General features: G+C 40.0%; 1 protein-coding gene across 2 annotated transcripts; it reads right to left on the bottom strand.

Moving 5' to 3' along the window:
- Nucleotides 1-242: 242 nt before the first annotated feature.
- ogdhl (oxoglutarate dehydrogenase L) lies at nt 243-16938 on the bottom strand. 2 transcript variants are annotated; one of them, XM_085181833.1, is made up of 23 exons: nt 16567-16938; nt 15993-16205; nt 15443-15613; nt 14545-14647; nt 11665-11780; nt 11416-11570; nt 10775-10921; nt 10595-10685; nt 10332-10511; nt 9876-10004; nt 9551-9730; nt 9315-9467; nt 8605-8707; nt 8343-8471; nt 7457-7607; nt 3806-3933; nt 3551-3729; nt 3383-3454; nt 2676-2801; nt 1762-1834; nt 1501-1664; nt 1257-1411; nt 243-1159 (listed from the first exon to the last, which is right to left on the bottom strand). In XM_085181833.1, the coding sequence occupies exons 1-23, from the start codon at nt 16615-16617 to the stop codon at nt 1045-1047; spliced, it is 3084 nt and encodes a 1027-aa protein (XP_085037959.1). In that variant the 5' UTR covers nt 16618-16938; the 3' UTR covers nt 243-1044. The 2 variants fall into 2 exon arrangements, with proteins under 2 accessions (XP_085037959.1, XP_085037960.1); XM_085181834.1 differs by having other exon boundaries at nt 16797-16938.
- Between the last annotated feature and the right edge of the window lie 1672 nt (nt 16939-18610).

Below are 18610 nucleotides of genomic sequence, written 5' to 3'. Positions count from 1 at the left end.
TGTGTCAATGAGCAAAATCCTATTTCAACCCATCATAGATTAACAGATGACCTGTAACTTTACTCATCAGTTCAAACTGTTGTATGTATGCAAGGTCATTCATTTATTAACATATATTTATTGCATATTTAAATTATTCCCTGTAGGTGCAGTTATATCATGTTGAGCACATATTTCAGCTCCCACATGAATATGTGGCTCTTTCCCTATTTACTAAACAGTCATGTATAAACCTCTTTTAAATCACTAAATATGCAAAACTATGTTTTCTGCATTACTGGTTAAATCTCCCAGCTCTATGTTGGAAAGGTAAACTACAGCGCAGCTAGACAAGAAGCATAATTTTAAGGAGCTTTTCTAATATCATTTGTGTTTGATATCTGGGGATTTTAATGTGACAACCAAGCATCAATATTGCTCTCTGAGCATCCAAGTCTGTTCTTTGTTTGTGTGTGTGCGTGTCCCAGCGCTTCAGAAGAAAAAGCTGAGCCTTATGTCCTAAGTAGAAAACATGACTGCAAGTCTCTGTGCCAGCTGGCTCATGTCTCCAGGTGAAGTGATGTGTGACAATAAATACACACTCCTTCACTAACAGCTAAGTAGCCAAACAATAACAGGCTATAAAATCTACTGATGTGTTAAGTTTCAGCACAGTTTTCATACCTGTGACATGTGATTCATAGTTATTGCTAAAGTGTACCTCTGGGGTGTTTCATAGCTACAATCAAAATAAATATCAAAATAGTTATTAAGTAGTATTCAGCATAACAGCAAAAGAATATTTGAAGTAGTGAAACCACTCCAATAATGATTGTCACAGTTCTGTGTGGCTGAGTGAACAATACTGGTGTACTACACTCTACCACACAACAGAAGATGCAGGATTGACCATTCTGTGGCTCAGTGCTTATGGTTAATGTTCATAAGGAACTTTTTATTCTTAAACAATTGTGTAGAGATAGGTTTTTAATGACCCTCAACCTAAGACTAAGCCACATCAAAACAATGGGTTAGGAGGTGAAATGACCTTCTCCTTTACGAGTTTCAGTCTTGGAAGGAGCTCATGTTGAAAGCAGTGTCCATAAACTTCCTCAGCTCATTGAGGTGAGTAGATTTGTTTCCTGTCGCCGGTGCAGCCGCGGGATCTCGTCCCACATACCTGAAACAAACACGTAAGGTTCATCACCTGCAACAAGAGCTCAAATGCTTTGGCTAGTTCTCTAAATTGGAGTGAGATGATAAATAAACATTCTTACCGAATGGGTTTCTTGTTGGCAACCACTGTGAGGAAGCGTGGTCGGACATAATCATAGTAACCCATGTTCTTGTGCTCCTCCTGACACCAGACGAGCTCAGAGTTGGTGTATTTCTCCACCTCTTCACTGACCAGGTCAAACGGGAAAGGAGAGATCTGAGAGTTGGAGACCAAAAAATGACAGATGAAGAAATGACCACACAGTGTCAGTCTCATTTTAAAATCAGGGAAGAAGAACTAAAAACCTGTTCAAGCCTGATTATGGCAACATCTCTGTCCAAATTTTGCTGCTTCCTCTCCTTAGCTAGTTCATAGTAGACTTTGCCTGCGCAGAAGATAACCCTCTTCACTTGGCCTGGGCTTTGACTTGCAGGGCCCTCATCAGGAATCAGTCTCTTAAATTTAGTGCCTGCAAACATAATGCATATTGAACATTAGTAATAAATGCAAATAAATACACACATAAAACATTAAAAGTTATGTCACGCTTAAAGGTAAAGCTCTACCTTTGGCAAGGTCATCAAAACCTGACCTTGCGTCCGGATGCCTCAGCAGAGATTTAGGAGTGAAAATGATCAGCTTTTTGAGGGGGAGAAGAAAAGGGAAAAAGTTTCCGTCACTGACAAACAACAGATTTATCCTGTCAGCCGTATCTTCATTGTGTGCGCTGAAAAAACTCCAGAGGAAAAAAGTTTTTATCTCTTTTTTCACGCTAATTTATTACCAACATATAGCACGCAACATCAGCACTGGGAAAACAAAACAATTCTTTAACAATCAAATAAATAAAACCCTTTGTGCTCGGTCGACCAAGTCCAGAACTTCGAAGTTTTTCCATAAAAAACCAACAATATTATCCCCTGTAGGCTTCCTCCCTAATTTGCTCTGGAACTAATTTTCTCACGCTTCGCAAAGCATCGCATTTATGTACAACAGGGGATCAGTTAAGACATTCACTGTGCCTGAAAACTGTGAGACAAAAAAAGAGCATATAGAAAAAAGAAAAGACAAATGCTTTACACTTTGAAACTTTAGAGCTGAGCTAATTCTACTTTCTTTTTTTTTTTTAAGTGCAGGAACATATAGACCGAATTTGCACCTAAATTATGAATATCGTCAAACTGAGCCTCTTATAATAGAAACATCACATCTCACACTTTCCCAACTAAGATTTTGATTTCAGTCGTGTAACAAAAATGACCCAAAGAAAACAAAATATTCCGCAGGAAATATCAGGTGTGCTCTCGATTTATCATCAGAGAAAATAGTGGTTTATACGTGATGTGTGATTTGAAAGCTCTGATCTGATCCTTTTTTTTTTTTTTTTTTTTTAATTTAAAGTACTATATGACAAGCACAAAAGCAACCTAAGTGAGACATAAAGAAACCATACTGTAGTAATGATGATGTCACACTTTACCGGTTTTCTGAATGGCAGCAGAATCTGTCGCCTGAGCACGTGACAGTAGTTAGCAGGAGTGGAGCAGTTGACCACAATCCAGTTACAGTCATACAGCTGCTGGACTTCAAAGTCTCCAGTGAATTCCTTCATGGAAATTAAATAAATGATATTAACTCTAAAGGTAATGACTTTGAAAAAAGAAATTGTAGTTCTATCTTGTGGCCATGCCACTTCTCATAAGTGGGCAGAAGATAGAGCACATAATTGCGTGAGTACACTGTATCTCTCCCCTGCATACACACACACACACACACACACAAGTACAGTACACAGAGGACAGTGAATGTTAAATGTTAATCCTCACTAATAGTTCAATCAATAACCCCATCTGAAGATGAATCTGGTAAGCTTCTGCTGATACAGCCTCCGCTATGTTCCCTCTTTTATGTTCCCTCACAGCAACTGGTCACTGGGGACATGAACTGCTGCTGAATACCAACACTTAGAGGCTATGATGAAGAGACTTTTTAGCTCTACAGAAATGGGCAATCATCACTTAAGCAATCACCTAAGTAGCTATGATGTCAGCACAGCCAGTGAAGCAGGAAGGTAAAGAATGCTAATCGCAGTGCAATGTTCAGAGAAATAAATGATAGACTAGAAATGATCTGAAATAAATCATGGCATTAAGAAGAGGAAACCACTCTTACTGCATGTGAACATACAGGGATGTGATCTGGATCATCTTTGGTCATTTGCAAGAAGCGTTCAGGCCGAGCTGACGAATGCTCTGGACCCTAAGGACAAATCAAGACAAACAATAAATACAGACAAAATACATGATGAATTGTGACAAATAACCCAGCAGTGTCCAAATTCTAACATGATCTCACCATTCCTTCCATTCCATGTGGCAGCAGTAGGACAATGCCATTATTGCGAACCCACTTGGCCTGTCCTGAGCTAATAAACTGGTCAATGATACACTGGGCTGTATTGTGAAAGTCTCCAAACTGGGCCTCCCAGAGGATCAAAGCATTTGGGTTTGCCATGGCGAAGCCAAGCTCAAAACCTGAAGTCATAGACATGATTATTCAGAACAACCAAATATCCTCAGCATGATATTCAGCTGCTGAATCCAGTCTTACCTACAACTCCATACTCTGATAAGGAGCTGTTGCAGACAGTGTAAGATGCCTGGTTCTCCCACAGGTGGTTCATGGGAACACAGATACGTTTGTCAACCTCTTGGTCATGTAGAACATGATGACGGTGACTACAAAACAGAAGATGTGAAACTGAGCCAGGACGGTAAGGACTCAAACAGAAAACAAGATTAGAAGACACCCTTTGAAGCAGTCCATTCACCAGTTGTGCTTTTAGTTAAAGACTGAAATCAACATGCTAACAAGCTGGGCTAGTTTTTTAGAATGATAGCATTACAGTGTTCACCTTGTTTCCCTTGGTTTAGCATGCTAACATTATTAATTATAAGGAAAAGTCACCCATTTAGCAGTTGTGGGGATTTTTACTCAGGACCAAAGTGAGTGAGAGACTAACAAAAAAGTAAATAAATACAGAAAACAGATCCATGCCGCCAGCCTGACTAAAAACACCACTGCTGTACCGAGTTAGGCACTTCTGTGTGAAACATAAAAACATTTACATTTAAATAATAAATTAATGAAACAATATTTTTTCTAACTGAGTATCTCACACAGCTAAAATGAATGTATCAATTTAAGAGGCTATGGCCCATATATATATATATATATATATATATATATATATATATATATATATATATATATTAAAAAGTAATAGTAACATATATTTTTAATTGCTGATTAATATTGCTTTTATCTGCAAATCAAAATTATTAACTTGTTTAGTATCTACAAAAGGAAGAATGAAAATTAAATAACAATTTGCAAGAACATATAGAAATGTGATTTAAATGACCTTGAACAGGGTTTTCGTTGCCAGATAGGTTAATCTGAGTATTTCAAATAGACGCTGATCTGCTGGGATTTTCCCACAAATCACCCCTTGGTTTTACAGAAAATGGTAGAAAAGAGAGAAAATATCCAGTGAGAGGAAAAGACGTTCTAAGGGTGAAAATGTCTTGTTGATGCCAGAGGTCAGAGGAGGATGGCCAGGCTGCTTCAAGCTGATAGGGAGATAAGGACAACTTATCAAATAACCACTTGGTACAATCTATGGTATGCAGAAGAGCATCTTCTGGATTCAAAACACATACAGCAGCAGAAGACCACACCAAGTGGCACTCCCGCCAGCAAAGAACAGGAAACTGAGGTTCTCTCCTACACAGACTCACCAACACTGGACAATAGAAGACTGGAAAAATGTTGCTGGGTCTGATGAGCTATAATTTCTACTGTAACATTTGGAGGGCAGGGTCAGAAACTGGCATAAAGAAGCATGGTTCCACCCTGCCTTGTATCAACAGTTCAGGCTGTTGCTGATGGTGATGTAATGGTGTGGGGGATATTTTTGGGGGGTGCACTTTAAGAACCAACTAAGAATTACTCCACAGTCACCAGATCTGCAGTAAATGTGTGACTCCATCATGTCAATATGGCTCAAAATCTGCAAGGAATATTTCCAGCACCTATGAACCTATAACATGAAGAATTAAGGCTGTTCTGAAGACCAAACGAAGTTCAAGGGAGCCCAACCGCTAATAGCAGGTAGTGCCAGTAAGTTTATGCTGTCTTTAGTGATTGTGGTGAAAACAGCACTCTTCCAAGGAAATGTTCAAAGGTCTTTAATCCAGGAGATGCACTGCAAGCATTGAAGCCTGTGTTCCTAGCTCATAAAGGCACTTTCCTCTCTAGCGATCTTCTGTCAGTATGAAGCTCAACAAGAGTGGATGTGAGCAAAGACCCAAATCTTAACAAGTTTTGCCAGTCCGCTCAGTCCCACTAAGGAATCATCCTTCAAATCCAGCACGCTCAGACAGTCACTTAGACCCCTTTAAGATCACTTTCATGACATCTACACACATGCATATACTCTCTCTCACAAACTCTCTCTCTCACACACACACACACACACACACACACACACACACACACACACACACACACACACACACAGTGATGGATGTTATGTAATATTAAGGCAGAATAACTGCAGGAAATAACCCAAATCATTGTGCTGAATGTAATATAGTTCCTCCATGAAGACTAGATTATCATGATAGTAATCTTTTAAATAGTATTGTCCATAATTATGGGCTAATGAGGGCTCCAAATGTACTGCGTAATTGTCTTGCTTGATCCTTAATCTACATTTGGAGAAGATACATTTTCTCTTCAAGAAATATGCTTATGAAATAACAACAGCATCTATTGTATTAATTAAGGTAGCACACATAATTTCACATTTCATTTTTCACAATTTGTTTGCACCCAATCCACAAAGGGAAAAAAACTTTTAAGAGAGCTCTCTCTTAATTGCCTCATAAACAGCATGCCTACATTTATTCACTTTATTTTCACACACACTCACAAAAACACACACAGTTCCTCTGCCAGGGGGCCCCATTAGTCAGGGAAAGGGGCGCACGCTGAAGTGCATGCAACCTATCCAAACACAACGACTGAATCTATTAGTCCACGCTGTTACGTACATCACAGAAACGCAAGCAGGCCCACTCAACTGTAACATGCCAATATGCTCAGCTCCTAAGCACTATGAAAGGAACCAGACTAGTGGGGGATTAAAAAAAAATGGAGTAGGTAAGAGGAAGAAAAAAGCTGTGAGGTAAATTACAGGTAGGAGAGCAAATACAAAAAACTGATCGGGGATTAACAGGTGATACATAGCTAAGAGTGGACATTTGACTGGGGTAATTTTTTCCCAACTAGGCGAATTGCATTGCTGAAGGGGACATCGGGGTGGGAGACGTAGATGTCATTGGTAAATGCGAAGCAAAAAGAAAAAGCCCTGTAGCCTCTGGTTAGTTAGCGTGATGTATGTCGCTGTAAACTGAGATGGGGAGTGTCAGTGAAGATGAGCTGGTAGAGAAATGATAGGGGACAGACGAGACAGGCACAGAGCAAGGGAGGCTGGTTTTGTTCATGTGTCACTCGTTCCCTCTATACCATGACAACACCATGTGGGCTTCAGCGTTCCCAGGAGACTGCACTGACGTCTTTTGTCTGGCAAACTCGATATGCCACTCTTCCCACACCCTTGCTTACTTAATTTACTATCTGTCAGAGAGTGCCATTTACCCTTTAACACTACTTAGAAATGTTGACAATGAAATATGATGGATCTTTAAAGATATGTAGTACACTTTAACAATTCAAGACCTATATCTAAAAAATGAAGATGTTCAAATAATGAACGGTGCTCCTTATTCTTCTTAATTAAGCATGCAAGCTAATTTAGTTAGAGGACAGTTGTGTTTATGAGGACTACCCATCTACAAAAATCTATATAGCAAAAGTCAATATACCTAAACGTCTTTTGCACAATTGTGCAGAGCTCTGTAACAGACCTTTGCAGCATGGTGAGCTCCTCCCAAGACAAACGTGACAATTTAAAAAATTAAAACAGTGACTTTTTACATCTTGATGCATGCTCAATCAACCAGGTAAGGAAATCCCAGAAAGTTCATTCTGTTCATCCTGACATAGCATTTTCAGTCATTCCCTCAGCAGTGAGTTTTTCAAAGTACTTTTTCAGCACGTGTTTTCCTCCCACTGAAAATGCTACGTTCAGATGAACAGAATCAACTTTCTGGGAGGGACTTCTCACAGGCTCACCTAAAGGTTCCTCGTTCAACATCTTGCCCGCTCAGTCGTACATGTATGCCATCTTTCAGGAGGGAGCCAAAGGCTATGTACTCTCCTAGAGCCCAGTCCATCTGACGACTCTTCACTAGGTCAGCTCGACCACGCAGGATACGAGACACACCTGTAGAACCGAACACACAAACACACAGGCAAAAGACACATATGACTAAAAATATTGTGTTGTGTGGATGGAAGAGCGGTGTGATGGTTAACACTGTCACCTTGCAGCAGAAAGGTCATGAATTTGAGGCTAACTGGAGCTTTTTTTGTGTGGGGTTTACATGTTAATCGCACAATCCATTGGAGATTCTGAAGTTGGCCGACAGACTGGGGACGTGTCCATAGCATATGTCGGCTCTCACATTATGGCAGGTAAAAGAGGCTCTGGCCTGCCAGCCACTAACTTAGATAAAAACAAATATGAATGGTATTAAATGGATGGACTGTGCTGTAAATAGAATTTAAAAAAATGTTACAGTCTCAATAATTCTTTCGATTTTTTGTTACATGAGCTTTCCTGCAATACTTTGTAATATGTAAATAACAACAGGGTGTAAGGCTTTACAAATTATTTAAATCCCTTTATTAATTTAAATAAACAGTACAAAAACCATTTAATTGTATCACTGCTTCTTTGTTTTGTCTATTAACAACAATTTTAAAAACCAATTGCTTTACTGGGTTTACCTCAACCATGCAGGACATGGCACAGTGGCTTACAGGGGTTTCAAAACTTGGCCCTGTCACTGTGCATATATATTCCACAGTATATCAATGTTACTGCTACCACCACTACTACTATGACTGATCCTCTGTCTCACTGCTTTGTTCTCTGGCATAAAGCAACCAGACTCACCAGGGTGGATGTTAAAATCTTCCAGAGGCACTGAGCTGGCTATCTGCCCAATGTGCTGCAAAACCTCCTCTTCCAGTCCTGTAGGGAGGCAGCTCATGCTCTTGGGCTCTCCCTGCGCTGTGAAAAAATCTGCAGAAAGCAACACAATCACTCCATCGGGGAAACAGAAATTACTCACAAAAACAGTAAATAAAACATTAACTTAAAAACTAACTACAATTTTCATGGTTAACTCACTTTTTTTTCTAAGTGGATAATTTACCTGGCCAAGGGGAGTCGAGCCAGTGCCGAATGTGTAAGATCTTTTCATCTTTAGAGCTGGTGTATGCCTCCTCACATATTTTGTCATATTTTGCAACTTCTTCCTGCAAATACATTTTGTAATAATAAATGCTACAATTTCCCTAATGCTAACTAAAGTTTGCTTTAATCACAGACCTTCAGCTGACTAGCCTAAACAGTGTGTAGCAGTGATATAGTGATATAGAGGGGGAAAGCCTCCAGAAGCATTTGTGCCTTTGCTATATATTATAAATGGAGTGTGAGTCCAAATAGCAGGCCTCACGACAGAAAGCAGTGTCCATCAAAAGCCAGAAGGAAGGAGCTGTAGTATTACTCTACCATGTGATATAAAAAAAAATCAGAATGGATGTAATGGTCAAAGTTTCTGTTGTGGATGAAAAACCTCTGCAATTGCATTGAATGGCGACAGAACTGCATACTTTAACTTCACTGGGCAATATATACTCTATGTGAGGGATTGTGAGGCTAGATGACTGAAGTGAGGCAGTAAATTGAAACTCAAATACAGCTGTGCTAGCATAACATATTTAGTTGAAGGCTAGGGTAATATCTAAGTGTGATTTAATGCACATAGCCCAGCAGATGGTGATATACCAAATAAAACTGCATACAGTAGCAGCAGCAATATACAGTATATTTAACAAGAGGAAACACTACTAGATCACAAACCTCAAATTCCTGCAGTGTCACCACTCCCTCAGCAATGAGTTTTTCAGAGTACTTTTTCAGCACATGCTCCTGCCGATGGATCTGTTTATACATCAGCGGCTGGGTGAACATGGGCTCATCCATTTCATTGTGGCCAAAACGTCTGTAACAAACCTGCAAAAACAGACACTTTAAAAACAAAACTGCTACACATACGTAAGAAGCTGTTAATCTATTTAGACTCGGCTGCGGCTGACCAGGTCAATGACGACATCCTTGTTGAATGTGGCCCTCCACTCTGCAGCTACGCGGCACACATACATGACAGCCTCGGGATCGTCCGCATTCACATGGAAGATGGGCGCATTGACAACCCGAGCCACATCAGTGGGGTAAGGAGATGAGCGGGCCACTCGAGGATCTGTAGTGAAGCCAATCTGACAACAACCACATGCCAAAATTGGTACACTAATTTTGCTTCATTTTATGTAATACAATTTAACACAGAGACAACAGGAGACAGACAAATTATTTTCCAGATATTTTTTAATAAGTACTTAAGTGATGCCAAAGTTCCAATACCTGGTTGTTGACCACCACATGGATTGTACCATTTGTGGTATAAGAGGGGAGTTCACTCAAATGGAACGTCTCATAAACAACTCCTTGTCCCGCAAAAGCAGCATCGCCGTGCATCAAAATAGACATCACCTTAAAAAATCACATTATAGGCTTAAAGAAAGCATTTTGCTATCATTTTTTAGACAGTAAAAGTATTGTGCAAAAGTCTTGAGCTACCCGTCATTTCTTTATACTAATAAACCTCTGTGCATTGTGGGGGTATTGTATGTTTAAAAATACAAATATATGAGACTGTGGGATTTGTATAAAATATTTGTATATACTGTAGAGATGTCACTCACGGGCTCTATGTCTCAAATGAAGACCCACACATAGCACAGGGGTTTACTAGTATAAGGAAATAAAGGGTGGCTGAACACTGTTGCACAATGCTGTATCTGGTACAATAAGGGTTACCTTCTTTCCTTGAGTGTCTCCTCTGTAGAACTGCTCTGCTTTGGTCTTTCCCTGAACCACTGGATCCACTGCCTCGAGGTGCGAAGGGTTTGCCACGAGTGACAGCGTGATGTTCTTGTCAGTCTCACGGTTAATCCTCTCGTGGTACATCCCCAGGTGGTATTTGACATCACCCGAACCCTACATGCATAAAAAATGGAGACTGAATAAAGCATCGGCTGTAAGTCCAGACTTATTTTCTCTGAGAGTTTTCCACATATCACCTCATCAGCAGCCTCTAATTTGGGGTCAAACTGACAAAAGATCTGATCCAGGTCCTTACGGATCACATTAGCCAAGACGTTCAGTCGACCCCTGAAAGTACAGTTTATATATATATAAACAGAAGGAAAAGACTTAGCTTTAAAAAAAGACTGATGTAAGAAATGAGAAATGCACATTACCGATGTGGCATCCCCATGATTACGCTGTCGATCCCTGCTGCGCTTGACTTGTCAATGATGGTTTTAAGAGCGGGAATGAGAACTTCGCAGCCTTCCAGACCAAAACGTTTCTCCGATGACCACTTTCTCGCCAGGAAGTCCTCAAACCTAGACACAATAACAGATCTTAACAGATTCCATATATGGACCACAGATCCTTGTGCTACTAACAGGTAGCTGTGAACAGCTGGTTATACAAAATATACTGGTTCTGACTGATGATAGCATATGCTCCATTACAGTAATTTATTTTTAGAATAATACTATGATGCCTTAAATACCTTGCACTCAAGCATTTAGAAAATGCATCTCACTACCAGTGTGTGTGTGTGTGTGTGTTTGTCATCAGAACAGGACAGCGACAACAGAATAAAACAAGCAAGGATACAATAAGACATATATTCACCCTAGCGAGATCATTTTAAGGACCCTGCAGTGACTTCTGAGCTAATTTATTAAAGATAAAAATGAGCTCACATGAAGAATAGGGTGTGTTAACTTCCTATTTTTGTTTATGTTATGTGAGTCAGTGTTGTGAGCTATAACTGGAGGTGAGGTATTGCGCTGTCACCACAGTGTGAATTTGTTTATTCACTGCTGACCGTGTGGATCTGATCAGGCGCGCTAGCAGGGTTCTCTTCTCAGCATTAGTGAACTGCATGATTCCCGGAGTCTCGAACTTCTGACGAATCCACTGACACTGGTTCACATTATTAATGAACATAAATTCAACCCCTATGTGACCGCAGTAGGATGCCTGAAAGCAAAAAGTTGCAAAGTAAAAGAAATGCACAGAAAGGAAACAGCATGACAGCTTCTCCTGTTCATCAGAGACACGTATGTGCAAATACCTCTAGTCTGCGTATGATTTCTTTAAGTGGAAGGGTAGTCTCTTGTCCACCGATGAAGGTGGTGTGGGGCAGCTGGAAGCTTCTATCCAAGTCAGACTCATCAAGACCATATAAACCTAAAACAAAACCACATGAAACAAATATCTAATTAAGACTCTTAAGAAAGGCACAAGATATAATTTATTGACTCACTTTGAGCACATGCTCCAAGCTTAAACAAAATACTTTCCACCCAAAATTAAGTGAATCTATTGCAATTTGTGTCCCACGTCACTGCAGACAAAGGCCTATACCCTATAATGGTTTTTAACAGGGATTAAGAAAGGAATAATCAATGACCTGGCAATTGAGTATTGATCAATTTTCAGATCAATTTTCAGTTTATTGGAAGAATTAAAGTCCTTCCACTTTTTTTAATATCATGTAAGAAGAAATCGTAGTAAAGCGACCCAAAATAATTATACAAATACACATTTAAAGTGTCTGATTCCATAACTTTCTCTTGTTGCTGTGGTGAGACTAGTTGAATTAAAAAAAAAAAAAAAATCTTTTTTTCTTTGTTTTTAAATGTGAAAAAAATGACAATATTTAAGTTTTAATATTTACGAGGTACTCTTATACTAAAGTTAAAGATTGAATGTATATGTGTGTGAAGTTGCATGTACATACAGTATGTGAAAGCTGTAAATACATAAACAACTCAGAAGACAAAGAAAGAAACAGAAAAGATGATCTTGTGTGAGCAATGTGAGCGACTTTCAGCTATCACTTATTCACAAGGGGTTGCCACAGCAGGTAGCTCTGCGTGTATTATTTGGCAGATTTTAATGCTGGATGTGCAACACCCAAAGGTTTTGTGTCTCACGGTGTGAGTAAGGTAAAGACCAAAAAACCATCCATCTATCTGTTTTCCGCCTATCCAATTCAGGGTGGGGGGGTTGGGGGTACTGAAGCCTATTATCCCAATCGTTACAGGGCAAAACTCTGGGTACACCCTGGACAGATTTCTAATCTGTTGCAGGGCTAACACATAGAGACAGAAAAACATTCATGCAGGAGTGCCCAGAGAAAACCCACACATACAAGGGGAGAAGATGCAAACTTCACACAGAAAGGCTTACCCTATTCCTGTGTATTTTTTTCACCTCCTTTTATAATCTCTGTCTTTTCAGGTGCATGTTTATCTTACATCTTAATGTGTCACTACTCCGCTGGTGTAGTCATTAAAAGAAGCAAGACAGGCACTGGTTTCAGTTCAGGGCAGAAGTTTCAACGGGTTATGGTGAAGGGGAACAGGATCTCCACCGTGATTGAAAAAAATAATTGCAACGCTGGTTGATACATTAAAGGAAGAAACTACTACTCCTCTAAAATATTGTAACTGTGATTGAAAAGAGGCAAACAAAGGATGTTAGATGGAACGACTGAGCAAGAAGGTATGTGGCGCATATCTCAGGTAGGTGTTTATATTACAGCTTATGACGTAGTCATGGTAATGAATTATTCAACAATTAAAACAAACTGAAAAACTATACAATCATTTATTGTTAAAGCCAATTACCAACCATTCAAGCACATTAATGCATTAGTAATGATTTGCTAATTGTATCTAAGTCATGCTAATGCTAATTAAATATGCTTGGGTTTAGGACTGCTAGTCAGTCAAAACAAGCAATCTAAAGACATCCTATCAGCCTATGGGGAATTGTAGTGCCCATTTTTCACATTTTATAAATTAAATGATTCATTGATCTATCAAAATATAATAAGCAAATGATTAATTGCTAATGAAAATAATGATTAGCTGGTCTAAATGAGATTGCAGAGCCCCCTCCAGCATGGCTTGCTAAGAATTAACTGACAAACTTCAGAAGTTTCATCTGACACAATTGGTTTGATGGCAAAGACTTCAAAAAAATTGAGTAGAAAATAAACAATAATACACTATAAATTTATAGATAGTAATGTAGAAGGGCCCATGGATGTAGTGCCCCCACATACAGGTACAGTAAGGTTCTGTGGTAACAAAACCCACCTGAGAGAGCTGGTCAAGCTCAAGATTACTGGCAAACATAAGAGGAGACAGGTGCAAATCATATTAGGAACACAGCAAAGACAAAGGGGGCCAAGAATAGACTTGTGTACAATCAGCTGACCAAATAAGGGGCCATGGAGGCTGTCATTAGCTTTCATTAGGGAACTATAGCCCTGGTGATCATACATAATGCGATGCTATGTCATGACTCTCACTGATCACTGATAACACCAGCCAACAGAAACAACGTCTCTCTTTTCCTCCCTCTCACTCGCTCTCTCTCCTCCTTACTATCTATTCCTGTAGACTTCGATCGCTTTCTGTGGCCATCCCACATCCTCCGACCCTCAGTCCGCTAAATGAAATGGAGAATGACAAGAGCTCAGCCTGAGATTAATGACAGCATCAGGCTGACCAACCAGTATACAGACTTGATAGACGTGATAGGTGCTTTGTATTGAAAAACCACATCCACTCATCAGTGTGATCAGTTATATAACCCTTGATCTTTAATGTAAGTGAAGCTGTACATGTATCTACTGTAAAAAATACAAAAATGCAAAAATGTTGAAATACGGTCCAAGAAACAGACAAATACAATATTGTCACTATAAGCAAGGCAAGATTAAGCTTTTGAGACCGAAATCCTAAAACATGGGAAGCATCTTTAGAGTTAAATACAAGGGAAGATTTCTATAGTAGAATACTCATCAGCATATATACAGCCTCAGGGTTAAATCCATATATATTTCATCAGATGGGGTCTAAAACAAGGAGTCCCATACAACTTCCTCTTCAAAGCCTAAATCAGACATGACTCAAATGACTAAAAGAAAGCATCTCACCTAATTTATCGATAGTGGTGATCAGGTCGGACGGAACAAAAGAGTCGAGGTCAGCATCCAGGATTCCTAAAGGGTCTAACTGAGCAACATGGTGACCACGGATCTAAACAGACAGACAGATGGAAATGTGCAGTGGGGGTGAAGAAAAGATAGAGAATTAGATTTAAAAAAATAAATGAGAGAATCTGACAGGCAGAAAAAAATAATAAGCAATTTGGTTTCTATCATCAAACTGAGTATGAACAGCTGGAGAATAAGCTAACACTCAGTTATAGGTCAACCTTTCAGAGAAAAGATACTCCTGGGAGAGCTTTTATGTCTGTGTACACACACAGACATAAACATTTCCACCAGGACTGCAACAAGCTGGGAATAAAAATGACGCCTTTGCCAAAAGACTGAATTTAATAAATCCCTTGGATAGTTCCTTGAATTAATTCGAGGGCGAGTGGAAATGTTACCACCTGCTTTGTTTAAGTAGTCTCTTTGATTTTTCCATTTTCAAAAAGCAGTCAGGGTAAGTAGGCTGGAGTTAATCTTGCAATTTGCATAACCTCGTGCAGTGACAAACAAGTTGTATATTCCTTTTAATACAAGGACACGCAGCACAAACAGCTTTCTTTGCCAATTGCATCTGCTTCTCCAAGTCCAAGCAGAGTCTGTTTGATGTATTTTTCACATACTCGTCAGAGATGCAAATAGTCAGTTGCAGCTCGAGATGGATGACATCTTAATTCCATACACAGACACTGCCTTAAGATTTAAATGGATGGCTATGAGACTTAATTATATCATAAATCAGCATCACATCAAAATTAAATGTCTGTATATCAATGTGTGCGTGTGTGTGTGTGTGTGTGTGTTATCCTCACAGCTGTGCCAGGTGAGTGTGGCCTACCTGGTAAGCTCTAATGAGGGTGTGCACAGCCAGGTGGTCCTCCACCACTTTCTCTGCCACGTCTAGTGTGTGGGACAACACTCGGCCCTGCAGCAGAGCAGAGGGACGTCTCTCATCCGCCTCGCCAGATGGACCGGAGGCCTGGATGTTACGGAAGAAACTGTCCCAAGACTACAGCAGAGACACAGACAGATCCATCAAAGGAACGCTGGTATATGTAACATGAATATTCAGTGACTAGTGAATGCTTGGACACGGGTGACAGAATAGGGAAAAGCTGGATGAGAATCCAGGACAACGCAACTACATCAGATGCCCCAGGCAGCTGAACTAAGAATAACATAATTTAACAAGAAAAACCTTAGTAAGGTCAGGGATATTCAGCTGTATTTCAGGACCAGCACTGGCACCAGCTTGCAATTTGAGTAACTTCTGCACAAATTATCTAGGTGTCATAGTTTTCTCTTTAATTTTTCATTTATGGAAAGGTATATTGAACCGACCTTTTTTCTGTGTAACTTAAGATGCAGTTTGTGCTACACATTGTTACCTCGTGGACGTTTTTATGGTCATCCAGCCATGTCAAATACATCTCCTCCACATAGCTGGAGTTGCTGACCACTGCTGGAAGAGGATCAGTCCTAGAGGAGCAGCCTCTCTTTGGATGAGCCCAGCAGCGCCAGGTCAGCCCTCCCGCACGCCATCGAAGGAAGGGGCTCCCTCCACCTTTCAGCACACCAGCTAACACCCGAAACTGACTCATCTAAAAAAAAAAAAAAACCTAAGATAACACTAAAGGTTAACACAGGCATATCACGCAGGAATGTGAACATTGCACATCTAGAGCTGAAATTTTTTTTTACCGCAAACGGAATGGGACATTTTTGTAAAAACCCCAGATAGACTGAAACTCATCTGTGTTTGGGAAAAGCGCAAATCACACCTAAAGGGACTATGTTTGCAACACAGGGTGGTTTTAACAGTTTGCACTGAGTTTCACTGAGATCAGCCTGAAGGAACAGTCCGTTTCTGCGTAGAACGTGTGCAGCTGCAAAACGCGAACAGCCCGTATGACGCTCCACTAAGTGCTGCAGTATGTGACCGACTGCTACATTCTTCCTCACCTGTTTCCTGCATGATTTATTTTTGTTTCCTTCACTCAACATCGCAGGCATCAGTATCAAAACATTTTATATTTCATTCTGCGACTGTTCCACTTTCGGACCTCTAATCCCTCACCAAAATAAATCCTCATAATCTTCGCTCGTCCCTGACACTGCTCAAGCGCAACACGGAACAAAAACATACAGGGTTAAAATGTCACCTGCCTTTTATTTCTATAAAGTGCCTTTACCTTAGACTGCACTGTTCTTTGGCTTTACTGTCATCGCCGAGAGGTGCAAGTGGGACAGGTATCAATGAAGGTGACACAGATCCGAGGACAAGAGCAGCCGCTCGGCACGCCCCCTCGGTGTCAGGTGACGCTTCTCCGCACAAAGACAAAACTTGCTGCACCCAAAGGTGCCTAGGTAGCGACCTAAAATATCTGTTCATACAGAGGATTTAAAAAATATCATTAAAACAAATAGATGTAATCAAATAAACATATATAGCATATATATAGCAACCCTATTAGTTCTTGTGCTTGTGCTGTGAACTCAATTTTATAATCAGAGAACTTTCCTCAATCCTGTCACTTCAGGCACACGGTTAACATCCACCCAAGTAATTTTTCTTTCTAAGATGCATCATACATATGTCAGTGTTAATTACATAAACCAATTAAACTTTTATAAAGGCTGAACACGAGTCATTTGATCAAGGGCTTTCAGATTGATGGGCTTCTACCTTGAGTGGGTTAAACAATAAAATAATTGGCCTTCCTTCCCACCCCTTCTCCCTCCCTCACCCTCTTTCCTTCCCCATTTCTAAACCCGCTCTCCTCCTCATCTGGATTTTCATCTTTCATACTTGCTGCCACAGAAGGAACAGTATTATCAATCATGACAAACACACCACTGAAAGGGGGATAATGGAGTGAGCACTAGTCGCAAGAGGATCAAGCAGACAGAACAGGGTAGGTCTAAATATCAGAGCATCGCTAATCACAGCATCCCCGTTTTGTTGTTTTAAGCTCCTTTTAATGACATGAAAATGTCTCTTTCTTAACACACTTCATATAACAATGTATCAATAATTCTCAACCAGCAATAAGGCTCAGTGTCTCCTGAGAGTTTTTTTTCCATTATTTGCATTTGCTTAACATTTGAGTTTGCTGCTGCTCTGCAGGTGACCCGGACTTTGCAGGGTCAGGCAATTATGAACTGAAATGCCATTTTGTTGCAGTGACTTTGCCGCCTGACGGAGATGGAGTGAAGACCAGTTGCTTTTTGGCACGTTATTATTAATGTTCATTGATGAAACGACCTGTGCCGCTGGGTAACATTACAAGCTCGATGTTAAATAACTTCCCGTTTAGAATGATTACATCACTACACTGGGCAAAACCGGAGCGGCTGTCTGTGTCTGCAGTGGTGAAAATCAGAAAGGAGCGAATATTCCATAAACTCCCATTTCTAGTGACATATAAAGATTAATTAAAAAAGGGAAAAGAGAAGAAAACAAAACAGTCTTAATATATCATCATTTCTGTTGACTAAGGTTATTCATTTGCAGGATCAGCTTGCCAAATTCAGTCAATGTTTAGTGTTGTTTGATTAAATCCAGCAGGCACCAGCAACCTGAATAATGTTCACATCCAGGTAACCCACGCTCACATCGACAGTTAGATCTGCTTAACCAAATTAACTTTACGCGTGAGTCCGCAGCTTGTTTGGGCAATGCAGGGCTCAGTACAAAGAGCAGAAGAAGCAGATAATGTGTAATCCACTTACCCCAGCCAAGCCTACACACCATTTATGGAAGTCCACGTCATGAGGTTATTTAGGAGCCCTAATTCATCTAATACAGCATGTTTGAAGGCGGAATTTAATTTTTCTGAAAGCCCAAGGTACACGTGCTATCACAAAAATCAATCAGATGATTAAATAATGTATGATTTCATGAAATTAAGTGACAGTGAAGTGCAGTGCCAAGACACTGTTCCAAACTGGACGAAGCCCAGAGATTGCAGCAAAATCTGTTATTTTTGATGGATAATTACATTAC

Source organism: Neolamprologus multifasciatus, chromosome 13, assembly GCF_963576455.1.
Source record: "Neolamprologus multifasciatus chromosome 13, fNeoMul1.2, whole genome shotgun sequence".
Classification (NCBI taxonomy): domain Eukaryota; kingdom Metazoa; phylum Chordata; class Actinopteri; order Cichliformes; family Cichlidae; genus Neolamprologus; species Neolamprologus multifasciatus.
The sequence above is the reverse complement of the archived record's forward strand: the minus strand, read 5'-3'. Positions and strand labels throughout refer to the sequence as shown.